Consider the following 22,210-nt stretch of genomic DNA (forward strand, 5'->3'; position numbering starts at 1 on the left):
CAAAGGAAACACTGCAAAGCCGCTATTGTATATAAAGTACTTAAATGTTTACAATAATGTTATGATTTAAAGTAAAATTAATGTACGTGCAGCAATTAATAAACTACTTGGTAATTCTCAAAATAAGCAGGTCATATAAGTTTGTGGATGCAGCCTTGCTGCCGCTATGCCCATTCCTGTGAATCATCTGAAGGATCACACTGTGGGAATGTTTCAAGGTTGGCAGATCTGCAACATACCTGATTCAGGCGGGAGACTTCCAATTTTTAAAGCCAAAATGGCTTCATTTTAGCTGTCTCCTGCCTAAAAATGACTGTGTTTTAATGTTAGTCACTGGGGAAAATAAATGCACACATTTCTTTTCCTTTCCTCTCTCCTTCCTCCTTCACAATGTTGGCATGCATGATAATAGTAATTTTTTACATCAACACTTTCAACTTTAACCCATATCTGTCATCCTTGTTGATAATGTCACAGTCCTAGTTCATTACTGAGTCTTACAAAAGGTACAGATGATTCCAATCGAGGAGCACCAAAGTCCATAGAGAGACTACAACGCTCCCGGTCCAAGCCGTGAGCACGCACAAGGTCTGTTAAAAGCACAAGAATAGAAACACACACAGCACACATAACCATCAGTCACACATGCCAACAGACCTGATTCAGGCAGAAGACTTCCAGTTTTTGAAGCTAATAATGGCTTTATTTTGGTTGTCTCTGACATGAAATTGCCTGTCCTCACAGATAAATCAATTGAGGAAATACAGTCTGATTATTATTTTAGAATCTCTTTCTTTCCTCTTCTAAAACGTTGGCACGTATAATCTGTTGGTACACATTTTTCAGGGTTCTAAATCTCAGTGCTTCGCATTGTGTAATCAAATCGTAGAATGCTAGCACAAAGAAAATCTTAAGAGTATAAAATAATCAACTGATTATGTTAGAAATGATTAAAATAAAATATAAATGTTCTAAGTTGCAAATAAAAAGCTTTAAAACTCAAGCACGTTTTTTGTAATTGATAGATTTGATGTAAACACGGTGTTATTGATGGAGTAGGTCAGGATCATTCAATTTTGACTGTTCTTCATTGAAGCAGTAACACATGTGTCGCCTGCAAGATGGCCACTACAGTTTCATATATTTGACAATGCAGTGGAGGCTCTGCAAAAATTGTCCTCTTTCTTTGTCGTTCCTCACCGACCCATCATTAGATGGTCACTTGATGCAATACACAAGGCGTGGTGGAGAAGGACTTTTTCGTCTATGACGTTTCGGTTGGCATGGAAACGAGCCGCTAGCGTCCACCTGGAATGCGGGATCAAAACAAACATGGCGGAGAAAGGCAAGGGCGCAGAAGCAGGTGGGTGACAATGCGCGTGTCTCCGCCTCTGCTGAGGCAGGGCAATGCGCCCACCACCAACCTTTTCAGTATTTAGGTGCGACAAGCCTATCTTTTTGTTGCTCATATAAGGCGACTCTTCGTGATGAGGTTAACCCCATCAGCAGGAGTGTTTGTTTACAGCTGCCGCTCACAGCCAGATCTTTGAGCAATCGGGCGAGTCTCTCGGAATCACTGCTGTGGCTACGTACAGGAGCTGGACACAACCATGTCTCGGCCACTGTGGGTGATCTTATGAAAATCGTGATAGTTGTTCCCTTGGTCCATCCTCGAGCATCCCCGCTCAAATATGTCAGTGAGAAATACAGTTTTCCTTCTTGGTGTTGTAAATTTTATTTATTGAGTGTTTCCAATTTTATCATGATTGCGAACTCGCAATGTACTGCTAAAAAAAAGAAAGTATGTCCGCAATAGGCTGGCAACTCTCCTCTTCTGTCCGGGGAGCCAACGCGACCAATTCAAACTTATGACTTTTCAGCTTTTAGTCACGAGTACAAGTTTTTGATTGGTTTCTGGCACTTGTAGTCCTGATTGTCAATAGACCCGCATATCTCAAAATACAAAAATAAGTGAACTGGGTGAGTTGATCTTGCAGTTAAGTGAGAGCAATGTGAATTTAGCAGGGTTGTAATCTGCTAATAGTCAAAGGCAGTAGGCAGTCGTGGGGTCTCCTTACAACCAAGTATGCTAGGTCTTCTGGACTGCTCTCAGACCGGAGAGCATGCAGACAAGCCCTTCTGGCAATTAGATTTGCAAGTGTCTGACAGCTGTGGCCGCATGGTGATGTAGCCTCGCCATAATTAACACAGTAGATAAGCCTGCAGGCTGCATATAGCTGTGACCGGTGTCATGACTGTTTGCTGCTAGGGCAAAAAGCAGAGCTTTAGATTGTTCACAGGATATTCGCCTCAAAACGCTTCAACGCCTCGTCAGGGTTGTATCCCCTATATAAATACTGTTCGCAATTACAATTATATTTCTTGAACACAAATACCTCCTCCCCTATCCCCATATTCGTTCTGTAGATGTAAGAGTCAAGACAATGCATTTCATCTGAGTATCTGTTCTGCGTTACGCGTAGTTCATGCATTTAAAATCGTAAATATGTTGCCACACTGTCTTTGTTATACGAATTTGAACGATAAGACGTCGGGTCTTAAAACTTGAGCATAGTCCGCTCTAGATAGTCCACAACATAACAGAGCACCAGGTTGTGTGAGTGATTAGTCCTCCCGGTGTTTGAACAAAAATATATTATTAGTAAAACGTATAAGTAAGGAAAAAGATGAATACCTTTGATGTGTATGTTACCCACTATGGGCATCCGCACTTTGGTGAACACTCTAGGGGACAGAGGAAAGTTGAAAGGCAGTACTCTGAACTGAACATGCTATCCAAAGGGCACTTATTTACTTTTTCTACATTCTCTACGGAACTATTACCAACTTCAGCAGCTGCTCCTGCACTTCCTGAAGAATCACCTACTTTTTAAAGGTCTTTGAACAAAGTGTTACTAAAAAACAATCTTCTGGAGATTCTAGAAACAGTATTCTGTACTCCTCGCTCAAGATGTCCGGCACCTAGACACCTGGAGTTAATAGTCCTAAACCTTGTAAAGTAGAGAAAGCCACCCCCACCCCACTGGCCAGCAAAGTCACGAACGGGCTATTTGGTTGCTGCTTGACTCCCAGATTCGTCTGAGTCGTGGGCTGCCCAGTCACACCCCCTTCCTCAAAAAGGTTGCACAAAAGTTTTGAAAGCCGAGTGTTCTCATAGGATGTCCTCAAAATATTTTAGATGATGCAAACATAGGTAGAGAAACAGATTATAATGCTACAATATTTGCCCTTACTGGTTACGTCGGCCCACAGGTCAGTGCACAGTGGAATTCACTGATATATTTAATTAATGACAAGCTTAGGAGCTACCTAGCACATGCCAATATCAAACGATGCTGGCCAGACAGATATTGTTGAACCTGTCATTCTCTTGGCCAGCATATTCAGCCTGGATAGGGCACATAAGCTAGAGCACTCACAGGCTAGCGATACGGAGTCAGGGTTTAGAGTAGTATTCCTCAAACAAGAAGGTTCAATGGTGGTTCGTGGCATAGAGGTGCGAAGACGATGCCAGAGGTGAGGGCCTGAGTCAGAAAAAGGCAAATTGCCTAACAGTAACATGATTACGAGTAATGAGCTGTGGATATTTAAGTGCTGGTTTGCTACATCAAGAAGTACATATAAAGTAATTTAAAGTTTATTTCACTTTGAGAAGGTGTGTGTTGAATCACCCAAATGCGCAGCACAATGTCCAGGAAAGTATGATACTTGGCCAGGCTTCAATCGATTTCAATTTGGTTTTGGAGCTAGTTACTCAGAAGATATTTTCATCATGCCACTTGGTTGAAAGGGATCGGAGAACTGGAAAGCCATCCCAGATGCAAGGGATAGTACAGGGGTAGTGTTCACGCCCTCCTACAATTGAGAGCATTTGTTTATGTCACCATCAGGGAAAAGATCAAAGGCGAAAGTTCAGGCCCCAAATCTTTGAACCATGGTTTACATATGATGGTGACATGTCTATTCCGCTGAGAGGAATGTTCCAAGTCAAGATTCAATGCAGTGGCACTTATGAATTTGTGCCTGAGAGAGTTCAGGTCAAGTTTCTTAGCTGAACCGTTGTTGAGGGCATGTAATTGATTCAGAGTTGGATCTTAAATATTGGATGACATTTTTAAGAGTATGGCATTGTTCGTTGTAGCGGACTGCAACCAACAAAACTATATTTTTGATCTTGCACTATACAACCAGTCATCCTGAGACACCAGTGAATACCCTTTCACATATGATCAAAAGTGGTTGTAGATCACTAAAAGCTTGTGCAAGGAGACACAATGGAGAAAGTCAAACATAAATCCTTTTGGTATCCCCCATGATGAACAGCCAACCAGATGGATTAAGAATTTTCATAGAAATGAGATTGCCCAGCAAAGCTATCAAAATAATAAAGCACTTCACATGACAATCAGTAAGATGTTAGCAGAAGGCAGGGTGCACAAATGGATATTAAGAAACTAGACTTATAGCCCAATTGCCAACAATTTCCTTTGCACCTCAAATCAATATACATCGTCATAATCCCATCACACCTCAGACTTCTAATGTGGGGTTACTGTTATCACTTTTTTGTTACTCACTTGTTGTCTTATTATAGGTCTAGCTTCACTAAGTGACAGGGAATGTCCCAAGACATTCTAACCAGCCAGCTCCTGGGCAACTATCTGTGGCAACGGTGTACCCTGAGCCCGAGTACTTTCTTTATTGATGAGTATCTGACTCCTAGACCTGTGGATTTCTTTTCTGTTTTCATCGAAGTACTCTTTGAAGAGCTATGTCTTACCTTCTTTCATTGCAGATTGCTCGACTTATTACAACTAAATAAAGCCTAATATAAATGTTGTCTTATGTTACTGAAATGAGGTCATGTTAACGTTTTTCCATATATTTGCAAATTTGGTCATAAAAAAGTTAGACATACTGTTGCACATAGGTTATAAGCTCTCTTCCCATGTGCTTTTTCATGTGGTATTTGGAGGGTATCTACAGTGTTAACTGCTGAACTGTTTTTAGTGTATCAGTATGCAGTGCGAGTCTAGCTTTTCCGCTGGCATCTTAGAACACAGCAGGGCTTTTTTTTTTTTTTACAGAAGGCTTTCTTGAAATTGTTAATAACTATAGGACTGTTAGAGTCTGAATAATCCGGAGGATTCTTTTCCAGATTCGTGAGATATACCTTGTAATTGCTTATCTTCTGTTTCTTCCTCCTTTCTACATCTTGATGTCAAGTCTGGTGATATAGTTCCTTCTTCTCCTGTGTTTGCTTTCTGAGATACTGTGTTTTTCAGGTAGAGGTTTGTCCCAGTTATTGCTGATTTATTTTTGTGGTTCAGCATTTCTCAATAATGTTTCTCGCAGTGCCAGGCAAGTTCTTGTATTTCTTTAGGCAGGACAAGACATGGAGTAGAACATGTCACGCCACTCTTGTCTTTGAATTTTAAAGATGCTTTGTCAGGAAGCCCTGATAATTTGGAAAAGAGGAGTCATGTCCCAGGGCTTTCTATTGCCAAGAAACCTACTCACTTTAATTGGGAAAGGTCATTGCTGTTAGGAGGAAGAAATTGGCAGATAAGTAGCTCTTTCCTGAAGGTCCGTCAATGATCATGTTTGAAGAAGATGTAGTTGCACCATGTAGGTGGTGTAGGGGGGAAAGGTGAGGCAGATAACCTGTGCTGCAGGGCACATAACAGAGAGGTAGGCTGGAGTTAGATTTTCTGACTTACTTAGTCAGTATGTAGTCCCTGAAACAGCATTCAGTCTTATCTGTGTTTGAAGCTTCATCTCTGTGCATGCATGACTCGGGTAGGGGTTAGCAAAGTAAATTCTATAGCACAGGCATCCACATTGACAATGTCTAGTTTAAGGGAGGAGTTGTTACCCTTAAGTTATATTTCATGGTATTTGTATTTTAAAGATGCAGTTCATGATGATGTGCTTCACGTATTACACCATCAACCCTTACTATAAGTTTTTATATTATATATCATTGTGATTTCGCTTGTTGATACAGTGAACTTGTCTGATAACTATGATTCTTTTACATGAGAGGAAAGTGTCTGTAACTTTTATTCTCTTTTTATATCGGAAAAGCACTGAAGTTTGTGTTAAAAAATCTATGCACAGGCATAATCAGAGATCTGATGAAGAATAACCATGAAAACCAGGAGAGTCATGTATCACTGTATTCACTTGCACCTCACCACTGACATTGCGCTGTCAGCCATATACTTTCTCATTCCATTCTGTCAATGGTGTTCTAACACCACATCTTCCATTGCATAAGAGTTTAACACCATACTGACTCTGACTGATCCTAACCTACTGTTCGTTGGTTAGTGGAGGGTTGAGAATATTATGGATAACCTTTTTACGTGGGATCCCAAACAAGCAAAGGTAAATGCATATTTAAACCACCTAACACAGAACTCTCAAATTGAGTTGGCCTCTTTGGAGAAATATAGCTGAGTTCAGAATAGGAATGGCTTGAGTTTCTGTTTGAAATAAAGAAAATGGGAATTGATTTGAATGCAATTGGAAATATAAAGTCTAAATATGTATCCCCTTTACTTCTCACTGATGACCAAAAATCATAATCGCATTAAAAGCGAGTGATGAAAAACGTTTTTGGTCGGCTCACCTAACACTTCATATGAGAACATGGGGATGGATTTTGTTCCATAGCTAACTTGGAGATGTCCCATTCAAGCCCCTCTGATGCTTTATAATCCAATTCTAGTCTTGACCAGATGCAGATCAATTGAGCGTTTAGTGGTATGATTGTGGTCCGTGTCACTAAGCCCCAAAGCCAGATGAACTCCTGCAATTTGCGCCTTTTATAGATAAGCAAATTCCTTTTGGGGAATTGTCAGCAGAAGCTCATTGCAGTAATCCAACCAGGAGTTCTCCAGAGAACCACGAAAAGTGTGGAAACATGCAGCAGGGGAAACCATCAGTGTTTTCAAGGGCAGGATACTTGAGGCATACAAGTTTTGACTGTATGATTTACCTGTACATTCACAAGCAGCATAATATCCAATGAGACCATTAGACTCTTAATCTTTGTTTAAATAAATGAGGTTGTGGACCAATGTACGTAGAGGGAACAGGTGCAGGAACATATTGCCAAATTTCACAATCTTATCACAAACTCTTGTCTTTTCCTTAATCCCTGGTAGCTAAATTACGTCCATCCAGCTCTCAAGCTCCATGGTCATCAGACTCTTTCCAACTGAGACCATTGTTAAACAATTTAGGGATCAAATACTTAATTTTAAGAAAGAGGATTACTATTGCACAGAGTACAGCAAACACAATATGGTCTTTCAAAGTGAAAAATATATGGGTAGACCATTAAAAAAGTGGGTTTTACATTAACCAATGCTAAAACAATTGGTAACCCAGTTAGGGATCTAGGGCCATATGTACGAACACATTTTCCCATAGACACAGAATTGGCAAAACCCTTTGCTACATCTGGCCCCTAGTCTCTAATTGGTTTAGCTGTGTTAGTGGGGTGGGGGTATGCATTATGTAATTCCTGTAAGTTGTCTTGAATTTAGAGGAACAACTGAGAGTCTGAGTCCCAAGCAAAAGTTGAATGACAAGTAGTCTCAGTGTCAAAAACAGCAGTGCACAAGATATCAATTGCAAAACAATTACCCTAGAAAAATATGAGAGGTTTCTTCTGCTCACAGACAAACATAATGGTTTAAATCTCTTTGGGGAAGTGTCAGTATTTCTGTCATTCTGCTACTATCATCCTCATCAAACAGGATTTATAGAGCGTGACTAATCACCCACACAGGTATCAAGGTGCTGAGAACATAGCTGCTAAGGGGTTCATTTGAACAGCCTGGTCTTGAGTCTTTTCCCGAATTCCAGAAGAGAGGATGAGGTACGTAGGTGAAGAGGGAGGTCATTCCAGGATTTCGTCATAAGCTAAGAGAAGGAGCATCCTCCACTGTTGCTTCCACGGATGCAGGGTGTGTGTGCAAGGGAGAGAGAAGCAGAGCACAGGTGTCTGGAGGGTTAGTGAAAGTTCAGGCGGTGGTTGATATCTGCTGGTTCTTGATTGTGAAGGGCCTTGTAGGTGTGAATCAGCATTCTAAATTGATCTCTCCTGAATGGGGAGCCAGTGGAGTTTCTTGAGGTGAGGGGTTGGTGTGGGCCCAGTTGAGGAGGTCAGGATGAGTCTGGCTGCTGAATTCTGTATGGGCTGTAGTCTCTTCAGGAGATGAGTGGTGATTCCTATGTAGAGTGCCTTGCTGTGGTCCAGCCAGCTGATGACTAGGGCTTGAATGAAGGTTGGTCTGGTGTTGACAAGAAGCCATATGAAGATCTTACAGAGCATGGGAAGAGTGAGGAAGCAGGTGGAAGAGACTGCGTTGATCTGGTTTTTCATGGTGAGTTTGCTGTCCAGTATGATACAAAGATTGTAATTGCGGTCTGCCAGAGTGGGTGCTGGTCCTAGTTTGGTAGACCACCAGGAGTCGTTCCAAGAGGAGGTGTTGTTCTTAAAGATCAGCAATTTCATTTTGTCTGTGTTAAAATTAGGCAGTTGTTATTCATCCAGTCCGTGATGCATGTCATGTACCTGTGGAAGTTGGCCTTCGTGTGACAGGGTCTTCTGATAGTTAGAGAATGAGCTGGGTGTAGTCTGCGTAGGATATGATGTTCATTATGTGGGTTCTGATGATGTTTGCCAAGGGGGTTATGTAAATGGTGAACAGTGTAGTGCTGAGGCATGTGCTTTGAGAGACACCGCAGGTGATGTTCTTGGGTCCCAAGAACATCACCCACAACTACAGCTGTGTTTGTTCACTCAGCTCTATTGTGTGCTTTGGGCATAGCTAATGTATGGAACACAAATATATAGATCAGACCCACACAGGAGGATAGCAACATAAATTAAGGAAAATGTGCCTGTATACTGAAACCCATATCACTCATCGAATTTAATTAGCACAAGGCTAACTCTACAGGCCTTGAAAAATCATAAAAATGTTATTAGGCCTGCAGATCGTGTAACTTGAATAATCTACTTGACCTAAATGTAATGTATTTGACCCTTAAACGGGTTTCAAATAGTGTGATCCTAGGCAAATATTTTATTTTATAGAGTCACCTTTTCCTTCATTCTTTCTCATATATGAGTGCACCTTCAACTATGTGAGTTCAGCATTTTTGCTGTACAAAAAAACTATTTTGTTTGATTAAATAGACTAAACGTTTGCTCAATGTATAATGTGGGGCCTATTTTAAGGCTGTTTACATCACTCTTGCACCACGCAACATGATACAAACCGTAAGATGGATTTTTGAAGCCCCCTGCGTGGTTCTAAGTGGCTCCAAAAATCTAGAGTAACACAATGCAGCGCAAATCGCTGCGTAGCGTACTCTGCTTTGGGAAGGCTTTTCATGGGTGTTGCATGAGTGTCCCCATGCATCTCTCATGGATTTTGACACATCCCAGCATTTTCAAGAGCTTGTGTGCTGGGGATGCACCAAAATCTTACACTTTCCAAGGGGAAGCTTAACATGGAGAGATATCTCTATATTTCTCCTCGTTTCTTCCTCTTTCTGCGTGTGCTGCATTTTGCAGCACTCATTGAAAGATGAATATTACTCCCAGGATTGTTTTTGTGCATGAAAGTGTCCCTTGCTGCACAAAAACAATCCTGCATGCCAGCCTGTGTTAGTGCTAGGCAGTCCATTGTGCACCAGCAAGGGGAAAGGGCAGCAATGCACTATATTGCCTTAAATAGGGCGCATTCTTGCCTTTTTTCCGTTATGCAGTGCAGCAAGATGACTTGCTGGACCGTGTGACTTGCTCATAAATGAGGCCCTCAGAATCTAGCCCACATGTAGAGTATACATGATCCCTGACTTGCACTAATAGCATTGCCATCAGGGCAGGTTTGTCTTTCAGTTTATGTTCAAACACTCACTTTTCATAAATATAATACTAAGGCATGATGTGGTAGCACACTGTAATTTACAGACAGTCAATTTCAAGAAATGGCCAAACACCTTCCCACTAACTTGTAGCTTTACTGATAAAACTATATAGTGTATTAACAATAATCTATGACATTTGGGTTTCAAAAAAGATAGTTATCATTTTTCACACCACCAAGTAGTGTTCTGATTTGTTTTCGTCCTAATAAAATATTTTTTTAATCACTCAGAGGTACAAAAAATGGGCTCTCACAGCTACTGAAATATATTTAGAAATTTTTGTTCAGTTGACTTATTAGATATTTGGATGTGCGTTAGGAAAAATCTGACTTCTTACAGTCTTCTGCTTCACATTCTTTGTACAGTAGGTCAGACAGTTCACTTTTCAAAATCCTAGATCTCTGCAGTCCAAGAAGGAAAGTTAATTGTAAGACTAACTGACTTTTGACCTCTGTCTCTGAACAAAGAGCAAATGTGTCAAATTAAAAGCAAGATTTAAGGGTGTCTTTATTGCTCCTTTACTTTCTGACTGAACAGAACACCTGTTCTTTGTCAACTCACCAGAGTGGGTGGACGTGATAACATATAACCTTCCATAACAAGTGGGAAGTAGATGTTTTGAGTTCTGCTCAATAGAGGAAGAGGACCCCAGATTAAGCCTTTTGAAAGCAATAGGGCAGACAGAAGCACGTGCTGCTAAAACTTAATTTCTATGGAATGCAATTATAATCCAAACTGAATTAAGATGGAAATTTCTTTTACAACCAGTTCAAGGGGTGCAGGTACTTACAACTTTAACTAAAACCCCTTAATTAAATCCACCACTGACCTTAGCACATAATCTCTTCTTGCACTCCTTTGCACACTGGACCACACCACAAATACCTTTTTAAAAACAAAGGCAAATTCTTGCCATGACTATGATTGTATGCCAGCCTTTAAATACCACTCACATGCCTCTGAATTGAGCAGGTAACCAAACAGTCCCACATTTCATCCACCCCCATAAAATTACTATTAACCCAACCCTCAAGACGTGCCAGGTCTTCCTCCTCCTGAAAACATATGTCTGGATCTAGGCAAGCTCAACAGCCTCTCGACAATGAACCCTCTTCTATTTCTAGGAAAGAGCATCCATTCAGAAAGAACACATTATCAATACTAACAAATGTTTCAGTTTTCTTGCCTCATTTAAGCACAGAAACGGCAACAATTTGTTTTAGATGAAATTGTTTGCTGCACTGAAGTGTCATGCAGCCTCCTGGATACCTCTGAACATATAATCAATCCAGAATTATTGAGTAAGAAGCCTCAGTGATACCATATTTCTTTACAAATAGCATTTTAGAGGAGGTTCTACTCTACTTAATGTGGAAGCACCAGAAACAGATGAGTCCACAATAGATCCTAGTCGCGTATGGAATCCTGCACAGAGTAATCTGCTCCTCCATTGGCCCAAGTATCCACCCAACGTCTATGTAACAGCTATATGGGTTTTTCTAACTGCTTACTGAATAAGTATACCTCTCCCTGCTCCTTGAAATCTAAGTACATCTGAAGTTTGATTCAAATTAAGGGGAATGTGTTCTTATCTCCAACAAAACCAATAACTCTGGTATCTAGACATTCCCCCTGAAATCAGAAGCTAGGTACCAGCTTTCTCTGCTTTGCATATGTAAGTCATACCAACAAGAATCAGGCACTGAAGCCATCATTCTATCCCCAGTCTTTGTACATCTAGGCAACAGCAAGACTGTCCTTCCTTAATTTCCAGACAACATCTTGGCAGCTTTGAAAAAAGATATCTTACAAGCAACCACTCACTAATCAAGCAACAACTAAACAGATTCACTCTTTCACACCTACTTTCATTGTCTTTCCTTGGCACCCCAGCAAGTTCACATCATCTTCAAGTCCTGCTACATCATATATAAAGTTGTGATGCAAAGCTTTCAGAGTACCTAGAAGTAGAAATACCACACTTGTCTGGGGGTCAGCACTGTGGCTTTAAAAGTGCTAGGAAGGAATAACATGTAAGCAAGTCTTCTGAAACTATGTTGTAATGGCCCATCCATATGAAGGATCCGTCTGTCTGCCAGTGAAGTTATCTCAATTTTCTGACTTTTGCGAACTGCATCACTGGCCATAAACCAATCACATTCCTGTTTGAAGAGAAAAGTGGCAGGATATGTATGGCAAATATTTACCATGGTTTGTGGTCCAATTCCAGAACATGTGTTTTAAACCCAACTGACGTTCCTTTGACAAGGCAAGGAAAAAATGCAGACTTGCAAATTCACATTTGAAAGGTTGAAAACTGCAGGAAGCAGGCAGGAACAATTAACTGGCAGGAGCAGCTGACAGTGGTGAGTATCTATGCTCCAATACACATGAGCTTGCACAGGGGCTGGTGCACCTTGCCTATCATATTTTTCTATGGTATCACTTTGTTTTTCGTCTTGCCACATACTTTTTACACAATCTGCCATTGTCTCCACATCTGGTCCAAATGAGAATTCATGCCCAAGACGCCCACCTCTTCACATCCCCTTATTAGCCAGTCCGCTGGAGGAACACTGAAAAAGAAGCATGTTTCTAGTAGACTAACCATGATGCCCTTTAAAACAATGGAAGTAGAGCTGTGGGATGGAGTTCAAAACCAGACAGATGAGTGGTAGGGCCAAAGGCCTATGAAAGACTAAAATGTAAGCTCCCCAGCACATGCAATTGATGTGCAACCCCATGCCTGGTATTTGATCTAGAGCATCTTATGTTAAGCTCACTCTAACTTGCAGCATCTTTAGTCCTCTGAAGCTACATTTCAACAGCACACCAGGAGGTGTATCTAGTGTTTGAGATATATGTATGCAGCTGCATAGGGTACCCCCTTTCGAACCTCCCTGTGCAAAAACACTATTTAGAAAAAAGGCATAATATTTGTAGCTCAAATATGGATTATGGAGCTAGTGAGGTGAATGTTCTTACAATAGCTTTCTCCCAGCCCCCTCATCATACAAGTCCCCGCCAAAGAGCACCCGCCTGCTGAGAATGCTGGTTTGATACCATGCACAGGAATAGGACTATCTGGGACCTTCCTTTGGGAACAAAATAGCAGTTGAAATCACTGCTTATGCTCAGTAAGCATACCTTAAATCATCTTCATCTATAGGCATGTGATCTCAAACAAAGGACCATTATATCAATACACTTGTAATACAGTTAACAGGATTTGCACCACTTTTTGGTGAATGTCTCACATCCACCCAAGTCTAAAAAAGCCCTAAAGTCTTCAAAGTACAGCTGCCACCCAAATGCTTCACATACACAGATAATATTATTGAATTTGACCATGTACTCCTTCACATGTCTGTAAATCACAAGACCACCATCAGGTAAATAAATGCCATTTTATCTTATTTGAGGTCTTCACCGTCCATAGAACAAAGCAGCAGCCACAGCTACTATAAAATCTTTATTGGTTTTGAAGAACCAGAACCTTATGGGCCTGGCGGCGCAGGGTACGCCTGAAATCTCCTTGGATTCACCTGCCTCAACTAACAGAGACACGGGACACTCTGTCAGGCGTAAAAGATCAGATTTTATTAGCTGCAGCTAGTACAGTTGTCCAAGAAGTACACAAGGTATGTTCTCAGGAGACTGCCACTTTACTTTGTGGCGCACAATCTTATATACCGTATAAAAACCATTTATTAACTACATACACTCCCAGAACACATAGAAAGGAGCCAGTAAGAATAATGTAAAGATAGAACAGAGCCAATAGAAATGTCGGAAAACAAGACAGCACCAATAGAAGGAATTGGAAAACAAAGTATCAAGTGACTTAAGGTTGCCTCCCCTCCAGCTGTGTTTGTCACCCCTCCCTTGAACTAATTCATTAACCGATCCACAACGAAGTTGCATGTGGTGCGATAAGTTTGTGTGCGTTTGGAGGACAGTTGTGAAATGAGAGAATACTAGCAAAGGACAGCGAAGGCCAGACGATAAGATAAGATCGGCGGAGAATAGTGTGAGCCTACAGATAGTTGAAACAAGGATTAGAAAACCAGACAGGGATTAGTGTACTCGGTCAGACCTTAATACCAGCCTTGTAAAGATAGAGGCAGAAGGCTGTTTTGAACACCATGTTGCAGAATAAGCAGAAAAGGCAGAATGGACTTCGTTCGCTGTGCTGCCTGAGTGAAGGCAACCTAAAATGGCGGCGGGCCACAAAATGGCGGGTCGATACGATCGTATTAAAAATCGAATTTCCTCAGACCCTCCTTTTGCCAGAACTCAGGCAAGATACACAAACTCATGTTAATCTGAGTCGATGTCTATGGCCATGAGGTCATCAAGCTGTTGCTGTACCATCATTTTGATATTCTCTGCTCTTTGTGACTTGGGTTTGGGAATACATGCAGTAGCACATAGGTTGCAGATGGCAGGACCGCAGTGCATACAAAGACAACAAGAGAATATAAAAGCTAAAATTACTCCAAAGAATGTCAATACCTTCCAACCCCATTTGGACAGTAATCCCCAAAACCACTCTGAAAAGGACCAATCTCCTTCGTCCTGATGAATCGACTCGGAGATTATGTGTAACTTAGAGATAGCTTGGTATACTGTCGGAGCGTCATTAGGTATGAAAATACAGCAACTTGATCTGATCAATTTGCATACTCCACCACGGTCCGCAAGAACAAAGTCTAAGGCAACACGGTTCTGCAAGGTCATAAGACGATCAGCCTGTAGTTCAGCTGTAATGTTACTTAAAGCTCCTACAGTGATGTCTATGGTGGTTTCTACGACACGAACCAATTGCCTTATATTTCTGCTGTTGGCCATTGGACCCCAGAAGGGAAGAAATCCTTTGAGGAAATCTCCTCCCTCTTGTCCTGCTGTGTCTTTCGAATCCACAATCCCTCTGCCATATCTATTTTTATGATGGTTCGCAGGAGCGGTGTATGTAGGGGGAAGAAGAAAGGCTATATAACAAGTACCAGAGAAATCAGCTGGCAACCATGTATAAGCCCTATCGTGGCAAACGAAGTATGTACCTTGAGATGGTACTAACGGCAGTGAATTCAGGGCTGAATAAACATATGTATGGGAACATAAACTTTCTCTTTGTACGGTGTTTGGAGTTCTACCATTTATTTGCAGACAGAAATTTCCTTGTTGGGGTATGACCCGTATCGGAGGAGATTTTCCTTGCTCAACCTTATCATTGAGGCTGGAAATGTAATCAGTTATGTTCCAATTGGTATATGCTTTTCTTTCATCTATGGAAGCTTCACTTTTTTCCATGATTTTAGCCATAGCTACCATTCCCTTTATCAATAAACTATGACTGAAATCTGAACCAACACTATGTGAACTGACAGGTTGTTTAATTTTACTTTGATATGCATTATTGAAAATGACAAAATAAGCCCAAGCGGAACCTTCATAGGAGAATGGAAGAACTAAATATGGCATTCCTTTTTCTACCGTATGTGGTATGAGTCCACACACCCAACACTCAGTTGTATTGATCACTAACTGATGTTGATGTAACAACTGGACGAAGGAATTATTAAAGTATTCAGTTCTTCTGATGAGTTCATGCTGGGGAAGAGTGTGAAATAGGTGCGGAGAGATAGTAGAAGAAGATGTAGAGGTAGGAGAAGAGACAACTTTTTGCTGCAGAGTAATAATGATCCAGTTTACAGATGCCAAAAGAATACACGACAATATAATGACGCATAGAGCAATACTACAACGACTATATATTTCTTTACAATTATTCTTTACATTTTTACTTTCTCTTTTATCTAATGTAGCCTCCATCTTTCTAAGTGGATGCTCACGGCAATCTTCCTCAATCACTGTAGTCACGATTATCTACCGTCCTATGACACTGTGAGGTCCTGCAGGCCTATTGCCACTTACTCAGGTCGTAACTAAGACTCCTACCGTGACCCTGCAACCGGGATAGAGTACTACATAGGAGAGAAATTTACAAGTTCTTTGGTCTTGGTCTCAAATTATAGCGTTCCTGTCCAGAGGCAGTCTGGTTTTGAAACAATGTTCCTGGATTTGTCGTGTTCAAGCGACGATGCGATGGTATTGCTTCTTGAAGGATGTCGTCGTCCTCTTTCTCAGAAAGTGTTCCAATTAGACGCGCATCACTGAATGGTACAAATTGCGGAACTTTCTCACTTTCAGAGTCACTGATGCCTCTACGGACCCACTGATCGAAAGGCAAGGGCAAAGGCACTTTCTTGCAGTGCACGGCATGCACCCAGTTTTTCTTTCCTTCGACTTTAACTGCTGTTCTTGTGGTCAAAAGAACCAGGCGTGGCTCTCTCCATCTGGGCTCCAAATTTCTCTGTCGTTGGAAATTTTTCGTGCAGACCCAGTCACCTGGTCGGATGGAATGACCTGGGTCTGTGGAAGCCTCTGGTAGAGCACTCTGAACCTGTTGATGAAGAACACGCAATTTAGTTGTAAGGTCATGCAAGTAGTCAATCAACATCGGGTATGGCAAGTCTGAGTATTTCTTAGGGCGAGGAACTCCCCATACATTAGCTGGGCGACCAAATATCACTTCGTAAGGGCTAAGCCCCAAACGAGAGTGTACTGCTGTTCTGGTGGACAGAAGAGCCAATGGTAAAGCATCAGGCCAATTAAGTCCTGTGCTAGCTTGCACCTTAGCAATTTTAAGCTTCAAGGTTCCATTGTAGCATTCTACTAAACCAGCCGACTGTGGGTGATTCGCCGCGTGGAACTTCTGTTTTATGCCAAGACCTGCACAAACTTTTTGCATGACTTGACCCACAAATTCGCTCCCATTGTCACTCCAGACAATGCGCGGCAAACCAAACCTAGGGAAGAATTCTTTCAAAAGTATTTTGGCAGTTGATAAAGCAGTATTGTCCTTCAGAGGGTAGGCTTCTACCCATCTAGAAAAAGCACATACTACCACCAGAACATATTTGAGGTTGTTGCATCGTTCCATGTGAATATAATCGATCTGCAACACCTCAAATGGATATGTTGGAGGAGCAAAATGACCTGCTGGAGTTGGGGTTCCCTTTCCCGGATTGTACATGAAGCAAACAATACAATGTTTTACTACATTATTTGCACACTTTGGGATCCCCTCATTTTGCCACACTGGAGCCAGAAGTTTACATATTCCTTTTGCACTTAGGTGAGCTGGACCATGTGCCATAGTAACTACAGGTAGTACATAAGCATCTGGTAACAGCCAACGTTGATGTTCTGATAATTCAACCCAACATCCCATCTCATCTAACATTCCTGTACTTTCCTTCCACTTTCTCAACTCATTCTCCGTAGCCTCTCCTTGAATTGATTTCACACTCTCTACTGTATCTTCACACATTCCCTTTTCTCTTACGCAGTTTGCGGGACCTGCAACATACATTCGACTTGTGTTGTCTCTGGCTGTCTTTTTCGCTACCTCATCTGCAAATGCATTTCCTCGACCAACATCGTCCACAATCTTTTTGTGTGCACTACACTTCACGATCGCTATCTGAGTAGGCATTGTAAGTGACTCAAGAAGTTCAGTCACTAATTGACCATGTTGTATCTTAGTACCATGGGAAGTAAAGAATCCTCTTTCCTTCCATAAACGCCCAAAGTTAAACGCTACACCAAAAGCGTATTGGCTATCAGTGTACACGTTTACTCTTTTTCCTTTGGATAACACACACGCTCTAGTTAAGGCTATCAATTCAGCTGCCTGAGCTGAATTATGTCTAATGCGTGCTGTCTCCACAATCGTATGCAAAGTAGTAATAGCGTAGGCTGAAACTGTATCTCCATTCGGGAGCTTGAAACAAGAACCATCTACCCATAGTGTTCCATCTGGATTCACTAATGGCGTGTCTTTTAGGTCAATTCTACCCTTAGTCTCTTCTTCAGTACGGAGAAAACAATCATGCTGTTCAGAGACATCTCTCTCTTCTGGAAGAGGCAACAAAGTAGCTGGATTCAGGGTATTACATCGTTTGATGTGTATGTGACTAGCCAAAAGCGTCAGCTCATATCCGGACAACCGAGCACTCGTAAGATGCTGCGTTTTTGTCCTATTTAGTAAAGTATCCACTGCATGTGGCACCATAACAATGAGAGTATTATCTAGCACTACTCCAGCAGACTGTCGAATAGAAATTGCTGCTGCCGCTGTCGCCTTAAGACAACTAGGCAATGCTTTAGCTACTGGATCTAACGTAGCTGAGAAATATGCGCATGGTCGCTGTTGATCTCCAAAACGCTGCGTTAAGACTGACAATGCACAACCCTCTCTTTCGTGGACATAGAGCGTAAAGGGCTTACTGTAATCAGGAGTACCCAATACAGGAGCAGAACACAAAGCAATACGCAAATCAGTAAAACTCTTCTGACATTCGTCAGTCCACGGAAGAGGCTGAGGCGTATCTTTTAAAGTTAGCGCCAACAGCGGTTTAGCCAATAAAGAGAAACTCGGAATCCACTGTCTACAATAAGAAGTAATGCCCAAAAAGGCACGTACCTCTCTTTGTGTGGATGGCACTGACATTTGTGCAATTGCCTGAATTCGTTCGGGGGTCAATCGTCGTCCCTCCTTTGACAAGAGATGACCCAAATAAGTCACCTCGCGACAGACATATTGTAATTTAGAAGGAGAAACCTTGTGATTCAGATCAAACAAATGACGCAACAGTGCAACGGTCACGTTTTTGCAAATCTCCTCTGAATCAGCGGCAACTAATAAGTCATCCATGTACTGAATGAGAGCGGCACCGGACGGTAAGGAAAAGGCATCAAGATGACATTTTAGAGCTTGACTGTAAATAGAGGGACTTTCACAATAACCTTGAGGTGCGCGTTTAAACCGGAAGCTTCGGCCTCCGAGGGAAAAACTAAAAATATCTCTACTCTCTTCGGCAATGGGAATACTAAAGAAAGCATTCTTTAGATCAATAACTGAAAACCAAGTCGCTGTAAAAGGTATCATCGTCAACAGAGCAGTGATATCTGGGACTACAGGAAACTGCGGTACGACAATCTTGTTTACCTCCCGAAGATCAATTACAAAACGATAAACAGGAGGCTGAGAAGGATCAGTGCGTTTAAGAACTGGAAGAACAGGACTGTTACATGTATTTCCTCTCGTTTCCTCAACCACACCCTTCTGAATCAAATCATGGACAATTTCCAGAAGTGCTTTCTCACCTTCAGTAGGGATTCTGTATTGCGGAATACGTGGCATTTCAGCATTGGGCTTAAGAGTAACAACATAAGGTGGGATCTCAAGACAACCAACGTCATTCGGACCCGTAGCCCAAAGCGTTTCGGGAAGAGAAAGCAATTCAGGTGGGAATTGATCTTTTGATAAGTACATTGGACTAGTCATTTTCTGTCCTAGAGTGAGGTATACACCAGAAGGTGAACAATATATCGTAGCATGCATTCTTTTTAATAGATCTAAACCCAACAGATTTTCACCACAACCATTCGTCAGAAGAAGCGGAGCTTCTAAATCATAAGGGCCTATTGAAACAGGCAAAGGGCAAGAAACTGGATTGCGAACAGGGGCGCCAGAAAATCCTACAGATACATTCGTTAAGCCAGACAAAGGTGCGCCAGGGAGTTTAGAATGAATGATTGAGCTTCTCATGGCACCAGTATCTAAAAGAAATGGCTCTGAAACACCCATTGTAGTGACATTAACATAAGGTCCATTCTGATCCACTGGAATTGACGTAACCCCCTTACTTTGTCCATGGCTGTCCTATTCAAAATGAAGACTTTCATTCCCTCCTTCAATATACTGATCCTCACTGTAATACTGTGTAGACCTAACATTTTGCTGGTCAAAGTAATTTCCGGAATTTGGAGGAACAAAAGAACGCTGCTCTGGGGTTAACACACCTCGACCTCTACCTCTATTTGCTGACTGAAGACCACCACGACCTCGTGAAGCAGATGTTGCTCCATTACGCTGCAACAATGCCGGACAACTGTTCTTAAAATGACCTTCCTCCCTACAATAAGCACATTGATTGGGACCTAGCAAAGGTCTTGGAATGAATGGTTCAGGCTTTTGATACAACCTCTGAAACTGCGGAGGCTTTTGAAACTGAGGCTGAACATAACGAGGAGGATAAGCCTGTTGCAAGAGAACTTTAGTTTTTAATTCTTTCGTCTTTTTCTCTTGTTTTTCCCTTTCTTCTTTGTCTCTATTTTCATAATATTGTGCAGTAGCCAATATCTGGGCGGAAGAAGAAACTGCCCATGAACTCTCGGAGTCTTTTAGCTTGTGTGATAGTTCAGGAAGCAAGTTATATACGAACTTATCCACAAATAATCGCTGTCCCCCTTCTGTAGCCATATCTTGACCACTGTGATCAATGAATGTCTCCTCGAATCGGGTAAAGAAATCGGAAACACTTTCATCTTTCTTTTGTTTACATGCTGCTAGCTTATCCCAATTAACTCTCAAAGCAGGCATCATTGTTTTCATTAATGTAATAATCCTACCAGGGAGTTCTGAGATCAAAGCGTCGGGCTTTGCACCACCTACTTGACCTCTATCTGCGGCAATAATAGCGTTCCAATCGCCGCCTAATTCTTGAGCGTGATCCTCTCTACGAATTTTAGCCCATATTGTCTGTGGAACTACATTTCCCATCAACATGTCAATATCTGCTAGATTCATAGTACATGCATCAACTGTTTGCGACAACTCTTTATAGTAACCAGCAGGATTTTTGCGTGGATCTGGTAGTGACTGTTTAAGTGCTAAAACTTCAGACCTTTTCCAGGGGACATGTATCCATATGCGCTGAAAATGCGCAGGAATAGCTGGATTAGCACCTGCTGCTGCAACTTCTTCCTTCCATATTGGAGAAACCTCTCTCATGGGATAGTTTTTCAGTGCTGTCCTATCTGAAGGATCAGAATCAGGAAAAGTCTGTGAGAACAATAGGGATCTGAAAGAAATAAGTGTTCTGACAGCGTTTTCAACCTTAGGACCCACAATAAGTCCTTTGTCAAAGTCAGCCTGAACATCTAACAGATCCTGTGGGACCGAACCCAAATTCATATCCTCCCATTCTTTAGCGAGAGTATCGCACATAACTTTAAAAACATATCTCTGCGTAGGTGCATTCCATTGCAGAAAGGTGGACATAATATCAGACGTACTATATTGGAGACCCTTCTTGATCCATCTACAAGCAAGTGAGTCCAATTTTTCTCGCTCTTCGGAGTCTGGGAATTGACTACGAGACTGTCTTCGAGAAAAAGCTGGAGACACGTTTAAAGCTTCAAAGAAAGGTGATAAGAGACCAGAGACAGTATCTGCAAATCGCTTACGCATAGATGGAGAATTTGACATAAGGATAGGGGACAAGGTATTAGGTGAATTAACTAAAGGAGCATTAGGAATTGCCAAAGGAGCAGAAGGCAAAGGAGTTAAAGGCAAAGCTGGCATAGGCAATACTTGAGGAGGCAAATGTGGAAAAGCTGGAGCAGGCGGAAGCACAACTGGCGGCTGAACAGGCTGTAACATCGGGGGTGCATTAGCACCTTGTACATAGGGCGGAGGCAATTTCAATAAGTGGGACATTAAGGAATCTTCCTCAAAATCTTTTCTCTTATCAAGGGAAGAGATAGGCAACGTCGGATAGCATTTATCTATTGCCATTCGATGCTGTCTGTCTGAAATTTCCATTGCATTATCTATTTCATCATCTTTGAATTGCTGAGCAGCCTGTATAATAGTCATTCCCTGTGTTTTCCTATCTCGTTTCGCTTGTTTAATTTCTCTCTGTTTGGCTTCCTTACGCCAAAGGCGAAAAGAGTCAAACATTGCCGGCCGGGCTTTTCTTTTAAATAACGTTGCTTCTAAATTATCTAGCACATCAGTTTCGAAACTACCATTTTCTGGCCATTTTAAAACACCATCTTTCTTTGTATATCGGGTCCATGTCTTATTAAAGGCAATAGGACCAACACCATGTTTAGAATAGAGCTCATATGTGGGAGTTCCAACCGAAGGAATCGGACAGGAGTCCTCAAGCTGGGAGTCCCTATTACAACCAAAGCAACAAAGTTTTCCAAACTTAGTCAGACCAGACATCTCACGATTTTTACTGGCTGTTCACAAACATCAAGGGGGTAAAACTTTAATGCACTTACCCCTCGGCTTTGGCCACTGCAATGGCCAAAT

At 41.7% G+C, this 22,210-nt stretch overlaps 1 protein-coding gene across 1 annotated transcript in view; it reads left to right on the forward strand.

The window, feature by feature from the left end:
• Positions 1–1,241: 1,241 nt before the first annotated feature.
• The window catches only part of AGBL4 (AGBL carboxypeptidase 4), a 606,247-nt gene continuing 585,278 nt past the window's right edge, over positions 1,242–22,210 (forward strand). Inside the window, exon 1 of the mRNA XM_069233366.1 lies at positions 1,242–1,363. Coding sequence (XP_069089467.1) covers positions 1,267–1,363 — 97 coding nt within the window. The 5' untranslated portion in view covers positions 1,242–1,266. The remainder of the gene's footprint in view (positions 1,364–22,210) is intronic.

This window comes from Pleurodeles waltl, chromosome 4_2 (assembly GCF_031143425.1).
Source record: "Pleurodeles waltl isolate 20211129_DDA chromosome 4_2, aPleWal1.hap1.20221129, whole genome shotgun sequence".
NCBI lineage: Eukaryota > Metazoa > Chordata > Amphibia > Caudata > Salamandridae > Pleurodeles > Pleurodeles waltl.